This window comes from Platalea leucorodia (genome assembly GCF_965183815.1).
Source record: "Platalea leucorodia genome assembly, chromosome: 16".
Taxonomy (NCBI): Eukaryota; Metazoa; Chordata; class Aves; order Pelecaniformes; family Threskiornithidae; genus Platalea; species Platalea leucorodia.
In genome coordinates, this window is record NC_138838.1 from 7,163,451 (window position 1) to 7,178,797 (window position 15,347).

Consider the following 15,347-nt stretch of genomic DNA (forward strand, 5'->3'; position numbering starts at 1 on the left):
ATTTCTGGAGGCATGGAATGGGACCTAAACAGAAATAATGATACTGGGGGTAAGAGGAATCCACTGGTTAGAACTGGGGGACAAGACTTCTGCACACTGTTCACTGCTTGGTTTCTGAGTCTCTAAGTGACCTGGAATTAATCGCTTCTCTTCTGTGTCTCGGCTTCTTCTCCCGTAAAAAGGAACACACTTATTTAGTTGCTCTGTCTCCAAGGGCTGTTGTGATACATAATTAATCTTTATAAATAATTTACTGATCTTTGAAGTAAAGGGGCTGTATTTATTTAAGAGTACAAAGCAGCAGTAACAGAATAAAAAAGGAGCATAGAAAAAGAATATTAGTTAATTCCTAAGAATAGACTTTCTTCTTGTGTCATCTGCTGGGACACTGCTGCATCTTTTGGCATTATATAACATGCTGCTTTTGTTCTGTGTCACAGTGATTGAAGTATGGCTGCTCAGCCAGAAGCAGCAGCCCAAACTGCAGGGCTTAAAGCATCCCAGGCTTGGAGGTAAGAATATGACTGCCACAGAAATGAAGAGAAATCAGGGGAACGATGAGCTGCCATGTCTTGGTAATTACGCTCCGTGGAAAGAGTGGTTTTATGAAAAGGTACAGCAGAGGTGTCTGAGTCTGCAGGAGAGAAAGGTGAAGACGATTCGCGCACAAAAGGCAAAAGAAGAAAAGATAAAGAAGAGAGAACCCTGTGACTGGTTGTCCAAAGAGTGGTTCAGTGAAGAGAAAGAGTCCCTAGATACTCGCATCTATTTGCTTGACAAACTCCTGCCTACATTAATCTCAGGAGTGGAAAAACTGTTAATGGAGGTGGAAAGAAAGAATGTGCTTGCACCAGACAAAGAACCAACCAAATTTAACCCCATTATTTTCCTTGGAGAATATCTGATGAGACATAACCCTCAGTATACTATTTCTACAAAACCAGGCCCGTACCTGAGAGGAATGAAGATGGTCACAGAGGAGCTAAAAAGTCAGATGCCAGGTACAACATCAGAGAGGTGAGAGAGTTGAAAGTGTGGCTGGTCACAGGACCAGAGCTGGTGTCTTGGTTTCTGTTTTACAAAAGGAATGGTGTGACTGCAGTCTGGCTGGTGAAGTGTCGAACAAAATGAACCTTGTGGAGCACAGTGCCAGAGATGGTAGTTGTCTCTCATAAAAACTTGAGAAGCAGGACAAATGCCAGAACATGTCACAGAAAATGAAACACTAGTTATTCCTGTTTAAGGCAATCTTCTACCCTTCACAAGTATGTAATTCCTCTTTAGACTCTATCTTAATAACATATGTGGAATGCAAACTGTTTTCAAACTGGCCTAGGTTAGTGACAGCAGTTCTTTAGGACAGGTGTTAGTATCAAAGGTCTATGGACTCTTCAGATCATTTCTTCTATATTCTTCCAAACTTAATAAAAAGATAACCTGTTTTTCCTTCTCCAGGATGACTTCTCTTGACCAAACCAACAACAGTATTGTCCTGGCACATTGTAGAAACTCCTTCTCCTGGGACTTTTACTTAGGCTTTCCTTTCAGATTCTTTTTTCCCTTTACACTAGAAACTGTTTTGTATTTTATTATGTTGCTTGTTTCTGGGGTGTATTCTAGGCTGCTTGCTTTAGTATAATATTTAATGAATATTGGAAGGGCGTTCCATGGCATCTTACAATATGCTAAGGTTAGAATGTGAGTGCATTGGGTGAACAATAATGCTTTCATACTCATTGCTCTATTCAGGAAAATATAGAAGTGAACATTTGTGTTTATAGATGACCCAGAGGTGATTGTGAATGATGTCAAAATTACTCATTCACTACTAGATCACTTGATTCTATATCTCTGTTTGCAGAATAATGACTTCTATTTGAATGGCTGTCTCTTCTATTTGTTTAAACAGTACGTACAGCTTGAAAATTGGTTTCAGGGTTTCAGTGTCAGGGAAGTAAAATGTTGACATGTCTTATGCATAAACTCTAAATGAAGATAATTGAAGTTCCCGGTATTATAAAGAATAAAAGAATATGTTAAATGTCTCTCTACTGCTCTGAGTTTCTGTCTCTCTACATTTCCAGTCCACATCTGTTACAGTTCATAGGAACATGCCTTGTGTGAATACAACTAAAGCAGTGTGATAAGTGAATTTCTACAGCCACTTACCTCCTTTTCCCCCACAGATAAAAATAATTACAACTGACTGATCATGGCCAGTGTGTAAGAGCTCAGCTTTTTGGTTTTTCTTCATAAGCAGACACAGAGTAGTACAACCAGAGCTGGTAAAAGATTTTCATTTTTATTTTTTAAATGCCAGTCCACTGAAACAAATTATCTTCTTTTTCAGTGAGTTTTCACTCAAGCACAGACTGTTCTGGGGGCATGTTTAGGATGCCAGCCTTTCCACACCTTTGTTTTGGGGACTGTTTCACCATTCATATTGCTTCACAGAGGGAAACCTGGATGCAGGAAGTTCAGAACCGTATCTCATTTTTAATTTGCAAAAGAAATTGAATTAAAATTTCCTGGGATTTTGGGGTGGGTTTTTTGTTTGTTTGGGGTTTGTTGTTTTTTTTTTTTCTTCTAAAATACTCTTAGCTTTCACTGTGAATCAGAGCTTATTTCTGGAGAGGTCAGATTTTCCTGTAGAATGCAAAGTGTTGGCTACCAGTGACATCTTATCTTGGCCTTGGCTGTTAAATCCATGTTTACATTTGGAGACAGGTTCTCAATTTGTAGCTATCAGAGCTGATGCAAAGGAAGTGACTGTCAAGGCTTGTAGAAATCAATCTCTCCGTAGACAACACTGCCACAGGGGTTTATGTAGCCATAGCTGTAGCAGGTTTTGCATATCTGCTGGTAGTAGTATCATGGGATTTGCATTCACAGCAGCTCAGGATTTACATATTTGTCACATCTGTATTGTGGGATTTGCATAGGATTCTTAAACCAGAGCAGCACAGAGGATTTTATCGACACCATGTAGCACTGAGACTCCTAATGTGAGTCACTGGCTTTCTAAACAGGAAAAAAATGTTACAAGAGAAATGCCAGTCTGTGCTCAAAATCTCTCACATAAGCACCAGAAAGATGAGGAGTGAAATTCTGGCCCCAATGAAGCTCCCAGGAGCCTTCAGGAAACCTTCAGGAAAGGCAGGATTTCACCGCAGGTTCTTGTCTAAAGCTTACCAGCCTCAGCGAGCTCTCTCAGGCTTCCTCCAGTCTCTCCTTCACTGCCACCTGACTGGGAGTCGAGGCATGCAGGAGAACAGATGGGAGAGATTCCTTATCCAAATGGATTAATACCTGAAACAGAGACTTTATTTGTCCAGGGCCGGTAGTCCTTCAGTCTGAGTCACCCATCCTTGTGTGGGAGTTAGGCGGCTGTCTTCCTGAAGAAACATGTTTCATTCTGCAGGGAGAAGTCACCCTCGCTGCCATCTCATCTCCTCTGGAAATGTCTCACACTGAAATGAGCTCACTTTGAAACGGGTGCCCAGCACTGTTAGAGCCTGTTCTGCCGTTGTTGTCAAGGGGGGAAACATTTTGTCCCACACCAGAGACACCAGGCAGAGGACGCAGCTGCCTGGTAGTTTAGGGCTCTAGAAATCAATGCAAAACTGCAGCGCAGTGCAGGTGCAGCACGCAATGTAACTTGTGCTGGGCACTACCCAAATTAATCACCAGAGAGCCTTGGCAACTCCTAGCATGGCCTTAGCTCTGCTTTCAGCTTGCAGACTGCTCCTGAGGAGGAGGTGCAGCTAGAAATGGCCTGGTTTTCTCTTTCTGTCTGTAGCATACATTGGAGAAAAATCTGTTAGTCCATTTAGCTTGGTACCTACTCCATACCTCCTCTTTGCTGTGTCTGTGAAGGAGTCAGAAGATAGATAGGGAATGATTTTACCCTTCCCCTGCTACCAAAGTGCCGGGGGCTGAACTGCCTCAGCAGCCACTTGTGCCATGCCCGTGACTGATTAAGGAACCCAGTTATTCATTAAGAAACCTCTGTGATAAGTAGCCATGAAGAACGAGTACCCAGTGATAAAACTGTGATCAAAGTGTATTGCTGTAACATGTTAAACAGGCCTTTCCATTCATTAAAGAAAATATCATCATTTTGTAATTTCTAGGATGACCCCATAGCAACAGAAGAGAGCAGGGACAGGACCAGCCCGTCTTCACAATATGTGAAACACAGGAGGAAGAAGGGAGCAGAAATCGTTAGTAAAGGATAGTTTCTGAACTAGTGTGTTCTCAGGTGCAAAAGAGGAGCAATTCCCCTTACGCTGGCTCCAGAGGGTGTAAGAGAGAGCCACAGGGGCGAGCAGGGCAGTCCAGCAGCCTTCATCAGGAGGAACTGTTCTCCCCATAGGAACTGATCCTTTGGCTCTAAGCATTTTGCACTTCCTAAAGGCTTTTTTTCCCATTTCATAAATGAACAAAGTCAAAACCAAAGCACATGAGTTTTACGGGATCAATTTTATTCACTTCTTTCATTGTGTGAAATGGAGGATTGGGAAAAACATGTCTGGGTGATTAGAGAAGCAAAGAAAACGGAAGAGGAAAGGGAGGTACTTTTAGTCCAAGCTTGCAAACTCTACGTGTTCAAAATGACGGAGAGGTTGGTGTATTATCCCTGCCCTAAGGCAGTAAGGACTTTGTTGTGTGAGACTGCTTAAGAAATTTCATTGAGCATTGTTCTTTGCCAGTGAAGTGCTCATGTGAAATGGTACTTAGGCTTTGAGACAAATGCATACTGATGCAATTTTGTTGGTAAATCAAGTGTAGCAAAATTAGGCACCTCTGTTCCTGCTAAAATTGAAAGAAAATTGAAGGACATCTACACAATAAATGATTAATGTCATTATAAATGTGAAGGTAAAATTTATCACTGCTGAAACTACACAGACTAGGAAAGCTGTACAGATGATTTTCCCTTAAATGTCTCCTGTATACTCTAGAAGAGCCTCACTCCTCTGACACTCAGAGGTTATTTCTTCAGATTCATAGTTACACTAGATTTCAGATGAGGATGCATGTCAGAATATAAATACTCTTACCTCCGTAGAGCTGCCCTCTGAAAACACAGATTACTAATATCTAGTCCAAAAGTCACACTAGTAATTTTGTGCCCCAAACATCAAGTATTTCTTTGGAAAAAAATCTGCTTGTACTAGAAGGACAAGAATTTCAGTAAGAAGTTATCTCCTTTCCTTTTGTTCTTCAAGGTAGGCTTAATCTAGCTTAAATATGTCTATGATGGTATCTTTCTAAACCATATTCCCATGTCGTACAGGCTGGCCAGGATGAAGTCTGAGGCCAAGAACAAACGTAAGGAAAAGGAGCAGGTGGACAGTATGAAGTCTCAGGTGAAAGAGATGAGAAAGGAGGCCCTGGCGATTCAGTTCAAAGAGTGGACAGCCGATGTCGGTGGCAGAATACCGGTTGCATTGGTAACTAGAGATGATCCTTGTTAACACACTGCTATGATTGTGCCAGACAGGAGGAAAAGAAAGTTTGTGATAGTGCCGTCTGCCCTGGCATGGCAGCACGGAGCGCAGGGATGGGTAATGGCTCTGACATCCCTTAGGGTCAGGGTGCAGGTCGCTCTCTACCGCCCAGCCTCACCAAGCCTTGATTCCCCACAAACACATAGAAGGATTGTGATGCATTCTTCTCAGACATCCTGGGAAGCTAAATGCCCCATAAGGCACTCAGACACTCCTGAGGTTGTTGGATACATACCTCATCACTGGATGGCCTGCTCTGCAGCTGGTTATCCCTCAGAATCCCCTTAAAAAGGTCCGGAGCAGCCACTCTTGCTCTCCCGTGGCCTCCGTTAAATCTTTCTGCCCCTGTGTCTCATACAAATTGATACTGCAGCTCATAAAAGATGAGATCTGCAGTAATTGTAATACATCTCTTGGTACAAGCATCTTTCCTACAAGTCACACAAGGGCCCTAGGAAGTTGTCCCGTGGTTACACACAGCACAACATAGACGAGGTCTACATTTAACAAGGCCCACCTGTGTGTGGTAAGAAGCGTTGCTGGCCCATACAACTAATAATTCCACATGATTTATTTTACTAATTGCCTACTGTTGTCTGCATGAAACAGGCCTTTGACTATTACCTTGATTTGTAGGTTCAGAGTGCCCTGAGGTCTTTTCCGGATGTCATTGCTTCTAGTCCCATAGATGTGAGAAAACGTAAGTTTTTGATGTGTCTTCTTTAGTTTTATTTCTGTGGTGTGAATTCTGATGCAAACTGTGAGCAAACAGTGAATGGATTTGATAACAGAGAAAGAATCTCTAAGGGTAGTTACACCAGCTGGGATATTAACCACAAATCTTCAGACAGATTGGAAAGAGACTGAACCACCTTGTGGTTCATTAATATGATCTTGAAAAGTATGGAAAGAAGTTTTAAAAATCTTTCAGAGAGATAGATCAGATGCAGGCCCTTTCCACTTACATTCTGCATTAGCCAGACATTGCCATGTGCTTATCACGATTTTAAAGAATCACTGTAACAACCTCCTTCATCTACTCTGTCCCATGGTGTTCTTTGTCTCATGGGAGGTCTTGGAAATCCCATGGACAGCGTGGCGTACTGGGAGGTGTGGAGGAAGTGTAGGATCGAAAAAAGTTAAAGTCTGACAGTGTTGTTACCTTTTATGGTTTCAGGGAAAATGCTGGAGCTTACTTAACGCTCCACCACATCACACATCTTGTCTAGCCGTTCCCTTTGCCAGTCCCAGGCATGCCAGTGACACACAGCACAAGGGCCTCTGTATCAGAGCACTCAGCACAGAAAGATTTCCATAATTCCTGTCCACTTTATATAGCTTACACTTGACGTCCCCGAATAATGATAATTTAATAGATAGAGCCAGGAACATTGAAGTGGCAACATACAGCCTGCTGCCAGCCCTTTACATCAATAGCCTGTAATGATCATCAATAATACAAATCTGCCTTTGCTGGAAGACGGGATGATAAGCAGGGAACCTCCAGAGTGCATTTCTGCTTGCTGCTGAGGTCACCTCTGTCTAGAGCTTGCCCTTGCTCAGCCCTTTCCATATTACAGAATTGTTCCTCTGAGTAATCATCCTGTAACGGTAGTACGTCGTGTGAATGCCAAATGCAGCCCTTGTGCTCCTGCTGTGGTGGCTGTGGTTCTCCAGTGTGAACAGGTACTGGGACGTGAGATTGAGAAGGAAGTTTCTGTCCAGATGCTTGCTCTACAAATGCTGGAGGTGCTTTATGTCATATTTCACTAACAGTGCGGCTCCATTTCTTAATCTATTTCATTTAATAGCATCCAATATACATTAACGGAACATTAAGTTTTGTTTTATAGTTTAATAAAGATAATGTACAGTTTAGGGATGTCTTAAGCAACAACAGATAAATGCATTCTTGGTGAGTTTTCTTTTTATTCCTGATATATTGTAGAAGAAAGAACAGAAAAATAATCCCAACAGCAATAGCATGTCTGTGCTCAAAAACCTAATTCAGAAATCTATGTAGATGTTTGACATACCTTCTCAGTTCCATTATAGCAGCCCAGAAGCTGACCAAAAGATAGTTTTGAGTATCATAATCAGTAAAAATATTCCCACAGAGCTTCTTGGGAAAATTACTGACTTTCAGATTCCACTCTTGCAAAGCAGAATCCATGTCCCCAGAATTTTAAGGCTGTATTATCTGTTTGTTAAATCAAAAATAATTTCTTCCCTCACATAATTACTTGCAAGTACTGTTAAAATCATTGCAATTTGCATCAACATATGTCAAGAATAAATATGACCATACGGTTCTGAATAGGTAAGTGCAGAATCTCAGCAAGATAAATATGTAAGAGTCAGATTTAGATAGCCTCTATACAGTCAAATGCTTCAGTTATTGTGTAGGATAACCTCAAATAAATGTAATCCAACATGAGAAGAAAGTTAATGTAACATAACAACATGCAAAAAAATGTGTACAATATGCAAAACCACAACTGTTTGCTTTCTAAACCAATATCCCTTCATTTTTTACTAGCAATCTATGACAGGAAGCTGGAAATCGTAGACACATTGGAAAAAAATGTAAACACAGATGAATTCACAGAGGTGAGAAATGAAATAAGAGCATCTGATTCGGGATATGATGTTTATCACAAAGTAATAGCATTTCCCTGGGGCCAGCTAAGATGAGTAAGTGAAGGGCTTCGCTTCTGCAGCATCCCAGGTAACTGGTTGTACCAGGACATTTCACGTTCCATCTCCGTATCCGTCCTCTGCTGCCACAACGCTTCCATTCTGGCCAGCAAGGGGGAAGTATTTTGCTTTCCTCAGAGCTGCAGCCTGTGCCGCTCCCTGAGAAGTTACTCTAGAAGCAGTGGTTTTTAGGACATCCCTCAGTCCCTTTCTAGAATGCCAAAGCCCTGAATCACCTGTGAATTCAGATTGTGCGTTGGCTGCTCCAGGGAGGTTTGGTGTCCCAATATAACCATCTGCCTGAGGTAATTAGTACTGTCCCCATCGTATTGTTCCTTCTGATTAAGTTCTATTCACCACAGAAAAACCTAACACGTGATGAACTGGGATGAGCAGCTCTATCATTTTTGCCCTGATCTATTACTGGCCTGAACCATAACCAAACTGCAACAAGTGTTACAGATGTGTGAGAAGCATAACCAGGCTGAAAAATATGCAGCTTTAAAATCAAAAGCTGTCATTGAGAAACATCAGGAGTGTGTTTTTAACTCACCAAAATCAATGAATGTAGTGGGAAGTTTCACCCCGTCACTCTACTCTTCATCAATTTGAAAACAACCAAATCAGTCCAAGCTATATTTACTTAAAAGCTCTCCAGGCCAAGACTTCGCCAGCCATTTCTACCTACGACAGAGTTAAATTTTATGGCTGGGTAATTAAACCTGTGAAAAGGGATGTTTAGAATAGAAATAATGACAGACCCTCAATTGCAGCAGTGCTAGTGGGTGCTGTTACAATAATTAAAAACAGGGTATAAAGCAGCTGTGCAGAGACTAATTTCAAGCAACCATGTGTGATTTTTGTGCCTTCTTCACTCTCAGGAGACTCACATGTTTGATATTTTGCACGGAGATGCATTTTTATGATAACTTGTTGAAGGCTTTTTTAAGCATGAAATGAGGTATTTTTAAATTTAACCCCAGAATAACTGCATTTAATTAAGAAAACTATTGTGGATAATGGGAGCCCAGAGAATTGCTTTTGTCACTGAAATGAAGCATCAATCCATAACCCCTATGGTACATGTATAAGCACTGAGTGAATTCATGCTCCATTAGCATTAGAAAAATGTTCTAAAATGTATTTTGTGTACTCTTTATTTTAACTCAACTAAAGATATGACAACAGAGATCAGAAGTACCAAAGACATGGACTGTCAAGCTGTCTGACTTACCAGCCAGTGCAACGTTGTTCTCAGAATATATTCTCTGATGCTTTTTCCAGTCCGGTTTTAATTGAATCAAATGATGAGGCTTTCATCACTTCCCTTGGGAAACTGTTCCGTAATCACAGGCCTCGCTCTCAGGACAGGGCTGTTTCTAATCCTCAGCTACAGTTTACCTTTGTTCATCAGTTTGCATCATCCACCAAAACCAGAAAGAGAGATGATCTTTCTCCACGCTGGTCTAGGCCCTTTCACATGTGGAAAGCATTACTTTTTAATGGACCTTAACATTAAATGGTGCTTTTTTTTTTTTCCCCTTGAATTCAGTGCAGCTTTGGGTTACTTAAAGGCTATTAGAAACACAGTAGAGAGACCTCACACGTTGTTGTTGGGTTTTGGGGGTTTTTTTGGACATGCAAAACAGTGGCTGTTTAATTTTTACATCCTTCATAACAAGCTCGTGGGGTCATTTACATTAAAAGCATTTAAAACCCAGAGACCAGTCCTTAATAGTTTATTTCACAGGCTTTGTACTCTAACATGCCGAACCCCCAGCAGTCTGACACAAAGCTATTGACACCAAGGGAAATACTCACATTGTAGGGTCAGAATCAGGCTTTAAAGGTGAGATGATTTTTCATGATTGTATGTGGCTTCCTCGATTTCGGTTGAGATCAGCAGGAACAAAAAGCAAAGATCCATTGTTATTGATGATAATGTCTTCACAAACTACAGCGAGGTCTCACACTGGATAGCAAGAATGAGGTATGCCAGCTTTCTTCTGATGGGTGTCAAAATCTCTTGGTTAATAATAAATAAATGTATGCTTATTATATATATAGTACTTTACACAGTAGAGTGCTTTACACACATCAGCTAAGAAAAGCTTATGACTCTACGATAGTTCCTCCTGCCCACATAGCTGAACATACGCTTCTAAAAAATTTTCTGTGGAGCTGTTAGACAGCAGTATTAATACACAAGCCTTTGGATGTGTCATCAAGATAACATACAAAATAACAAGCTGCTTGTCCAACCTGCCTCCTCCCAGCTGCTGTCATCTTTAGGGTTCATCTGTCACAGGGCTCCGGGTTGTAATAGCTCTGAAAAGCTAGTAGATACACATAGCCCCAGATCTGCCACCTTCTCTCAACCCACCTACATCCTCTCTTTTTATGCTGAAAGGCAGAAAAAACACACATTTCGTCAGGAGTTCTTCTTTCCCACCAGCCGCCCCTCAGGCCATTGGCTGCTGCTTTTCTGCTCTTCCTCTCTTCTCCACTTGTCCCATCTATTTGGAAATTATGCAATATAGACATGAATAATAATAACATATTAATATTTCAGATCGTTAATGCCTGTGCGGCATTTCAACAAGTCCAAGATGTTCTAGCACATATGTCAGGTATCCATACTCTAAAAATGGGATAATGGGAAACATTCTGTGTTTTTCAAATTCCTCCTTTTAACTGTATGGGCTCCCTGTTACAGTGGCTGGCTCCAGAAACCTGCTTTAATAATTCAGCACAGGCTTTGGGATTGTGGTTTGTTCTGATGGCCATTATTATTTATGTCATGCACACCACATTTTTAGAACCATATTGCTTTTGCTCATAAAAACCACATGGCTATAAATCTAAAGTGTTAAAGCGTCTCCAAGGCTAGAACTTAAAATAAATCTCGAGTCAGTAGTATTCCCAGTGTCAGAGGACTTAGGTGACAGCAGGCTCATTTTCAAAAGGTTCTTTCCTTTTTTTATTGTATCCAGACTGGTTCTCTAAACACTGAAATCGTGGGCAATGGTCATTTTGTGGCATTAGAAAGTTGAGTGACTGTCAGTTCTGCAAAAACTAATGGCTCAAAATGCCTCCTTGGGAGTGAAGTCAGGAATACTAGATGCTGCAGAAAACCATGAAGGACTTATATTCTCCCTGAGATAACCTAGCTTAAGCAATGACACTCCATAGGAGGGATCCTGATCCAGCATCTCTGAGCCATTGAACATGATAAGTGACCTCTGGGCCGGGAAGGAACGGTTCAGTATGCAGTTGTGCAGTGTTCCAGGCTTGTCTGGAGAATATTGCTGCTTCTGAAAGAAAGAACAAAGTAGGCAGTGTAGCATCCATGCACCAAGTTCGCATTACATTAGCAGATTAAACTACAAATTCACATCTATTTCATGGCATGCGATAGATTTTTAAGATTTCAAATAAAGGTGAAAATACTTGAAGAAAGCTAACCATTTACACTACTGCTTTCTCTCCATAGTATGTTCATTCCTACACTGAACATTTTTCAAACGACATGTTCCAAGAAATCCTGAAGCATCTCTGTCAGTGTGCTGATGACTTCCAAGAAGCAGTAAGACATGATATGTGGAGGCAAATGTTTACTGATCTCTTCCTACACTGTGATTATGGAAAGGTAGGCAAAGCAGCTCTCAACCTAATTTCAATGTGGTGGTGCTTCCAGTTTGGTATTTCTCTGGGTCATTGCCTTCTTTTTATTCTCCATGACTCCAGATACTCTCTTTGTGCTTACTCAGCATTATTTTAGAGGACAATAGCTGCTGCACTGCCTTCAAATTCATAGTTCTTAGCCACAGAAATAGCCAATAGCTTGTGAGCTGATGGCTAATTAGAAACTGAATGGCCTAATGTGATGACTCGGGGCTGAAGTTTGATGATTCTGGAGAAGAAATTAACCACGAACCTTACTACTGCTGGTCATTACCTGTTCCCACAGCACATTCAGAATGTTTGGGTGCTAATTTGTCTATTTGGCTGTGCTTCAGCAAAGATAACCTGATATAGATTGACCTTAACAAATGTACACATTACTACAGGAGTAACATATATTGTGTTAATTATGTTGCATTAATTTATACACCTTTAGGGCTTCTATCAAAAATCTCATAATAGTTTAAATTTAAAATGCAAAATAATCTATCTTTACAACCTCTCTGAGAAAAGTACTGTGAACTTCAACCACAGTTTATGGGCAGGAAATTAAAATACAATGAGTCATTTACAGAGCTGGAACTGGAACTCAAAAGCCATAATTTGGTTTTCAGCAGCAATAAACTCTATCTATCGGCCTCTCAATACACCTGCATCTCCATTAAAAAAAAAAACAACAAAAAACTAGACTTATTAGAAAACCAGTAAATAGTAGGAGCTGAAGAATCAATGGCATAAGCTATTGCTAAAATCCTGGGCTTCATCCAGAAAGTATGGTACTTATTACGAGTAGCCTCAGTTAGCCACTTGCTGGCTACTACATGGCAAATGGTTGCCATAATCTTACAGTTTTCTCCCCTACATAAATTATATATTCCATCCAGCACTCCCCTAGTGATGTTTCCAGCGTGCCTACCCAGAATGAACTGTGCTCTACAATGTCATGCTAATAATGTCATTACCTCTAAGAGAATGGAATTACAGAGCACGTTTCAACACCAATGGTGTGTTTTAGAGAATAGCAGGCAAGCTGCTGTTTCAGGGATGAGGGAAGAAATGTGTCTACTTCTCAGTTAGAAGACATTTCATTTTCCTATTGCTCTGTCAAGAAAAGCTATGATGGATCCTCCTGGGTAGAGTAATATATAAAGCTGAGTCCTATCTTTGCCATGCATTTTGAAAGGATCCCTTCTTTCCCTTTCATGTTTTAGCATGACTTTCTTCCTATTATTTCTGTGGCGGTAATCACCATCTCCATGCTACTAATCCCAGTGGAATCTCAGAGGCAAAGCGCCAAAAATGCTCGCACAACATAACAAGAGTGAGCAGCTATCAGCACAGACGCCATCGCTGCCCAGAAAAAAACGATCAGAGCACAAACGTGGTTGCTGTTTCTAGCCTCCGAGGTAGCCTTGCTCTGCAAACGGAGTTCACTAAACTGTAGTGTGGACCATGCAGTTCTTTTAAACCTGACCTGGTTTCTTTTCTATAGCTCTAATAAGTCCTGCAGTACTGTACCCACAGGGAAGATAAAAGATGCAAACTAACCCAAGGACTTCTACCACTTGAATGCGATCCATTACCTGTAGTACTCATTCTGCAAAGCACAGCAAAGCAGTTGTTTCAGTTCCTAATTTACATTTGTTTGGTAGCAGGCAGTTATTCCAGTCTGCACGGTGAGTGCGGCTGGCTGCCTCAGTGAGCTGCAATTAGGGCCAGGGAGCTGAGAAAGCAGTGTTTAAATTACAGTCAAATTAGAAGGTATCCACATGATCATTATTATGATTTCAAATGCATGCATCCAGAAGGATGGCAGCTCAGCGAGAACAGCCTGGACTATGGAGCGAAGCAGAAACTCTCCAAGACTATACCAGAACACAGTTGAATCACTGCTCTAATGCCCATGAAGGCAACAGCTCTGTGAATTTTAAGCTTATTGTCTCTCTGTGCTCACATGCATCAAGCATAGTTTCTTTCATACATTATAACAGAATCTGCGTTAATTTTCAGGGAATTTTAAGCTCGAGATCTTTAAATGTACCTGAATTTAGTCAGAGATTAGTTTTCAAACTAACGAAGCTTGAGACACTTCTGATTACAACAAAGTCTGCTTTCTCATGACCTTTTCGGAGTGTCTGTTCTTTCCATCTTGCTCACTAACAAGCATATTGTGGTGTTCAAGGTACACACATCCCATTTCCAGAAAAACAATCAAGCGGTTAAACACTGACCTATCGCTGATTAAATGGCAAGTCTGGTTTAGTCTGTGTTGCTAAAGGAGTTACTCGTAGATCACACAGCATTGCTGAAAACAACTGAGAATCACCACCTGCCAATATCTAGGTGACAAGAAAATTAGGTCAGCATGTTTCAATTCTCTAGCCACTAGAGCTGGCACCCGTTAAAAGTGGAGACAAGATTTGGGCGGTTGTACAAACACAGATGGTCTGCTGTTATTTATAGCGGATGCCCTACCTGTCCTGCCGACAAGACGCAGTACGAAGGGCTGATGGGCAGGAATCTTTCATCAACCTCCCCGGTCACACACGAAGTACACAGAGACGTGACCTTTGCTAGTAAATTTAGGAACCCAGAAAGCTAGCGTAACTGGGTACAGGGCCTTGGAACTGGTTTTCCTGTTGTAATGCTCCTCTCTTCTATAGAAAGTTTTACTTTGCCACGTTCCTCCAAAGGTGAGTTGTAAGGAAAAGTGTCCTGAAATAACAGAGGCCTCTGGTAGAACGGCAAATCTGTATGAATTGTAAATGTTAAAACAAGGTGGAAAATACACCCCTAAATTCATATTCTGTAATTTCTGAAAAGGAATTTACTATTTTTAACAATATCTAAAAATAAAACTATTTCATCTAAATCACAAAAAAAACTCTTCCAGAATCTGAGTTATCTAAATCCTCCAAGTATATTACTTTAACATGACAAAAAAGTACCTGAATCCCAAACCAACATTTTTATTTTCTTTTTAATAATACTTCATTCATTGATTTACCTTTTCAATAAAACAAAGCTTTGCATTAGTGCTGCCAGCTTCAAGGCAACCAGCAGATGACTGTGACAAGTAACAGCTGAGGAAATTTAAAGGGAAAATTAAGTGTCTGTAATGGAAATACTGAATGGAGAATCCAAATATTACGCAGTGATCTGGTAACATCTTCAAAAACATGTTCTGTGTTTGTGTATCTACTACATGGATGCAGAATCCAATCTGATATATTCAACTGAAAAACAAACAGCATAAAGAAATGTTTGCATGGGAGCGTGCAAGGTATTTGTATATTAATGTCAAGAAGATGAAGATACTAGGAATCAGGGCCTACATCCTGTAAGTTTAGGGACAGAATTGTGCGACGACATTTGTTGTTCCAAACCCACACGTGACTGAAATTCAACTGTAATTTCCAGCATTTTTTTACCAGCGGGAATTAAGTTACAGGA

At 40.8% G+C, this 15,347-nt stretch overlaps 1 protein-coding gene across 1 annotated transcript in view; it reads left to right on the forward strand.

Annotated features, from left to right (window-relative positions):
- Positions 1–450: 450 nt before the first annotated feature.
- The window catches only part of EFCAB5 (EF-hand calcium binding domain 5), a gene marked incomplete at both ends in the record, with an annotated part of 33,244 nt that continues 18,347 nt past the window's right edge, over positions 451–15,347 (forward strand). The window contains 6 exon segments of the mRNA XM_082328118.1: positions 451–486; positions 488–1,017; positions 5,300–5,456; positions 6,150–6,213; positions 8,053–8,123; positions 11,704–11,859. Of these exon segments, the coding sequence (XP_082184244.1) occupies positions 451–486; positions 488–1,017; positions 5,300–5,456; positions 6,150–6,213; positions 8,053–8,123; positions 11,704–11,859 (1,014 nt within the window).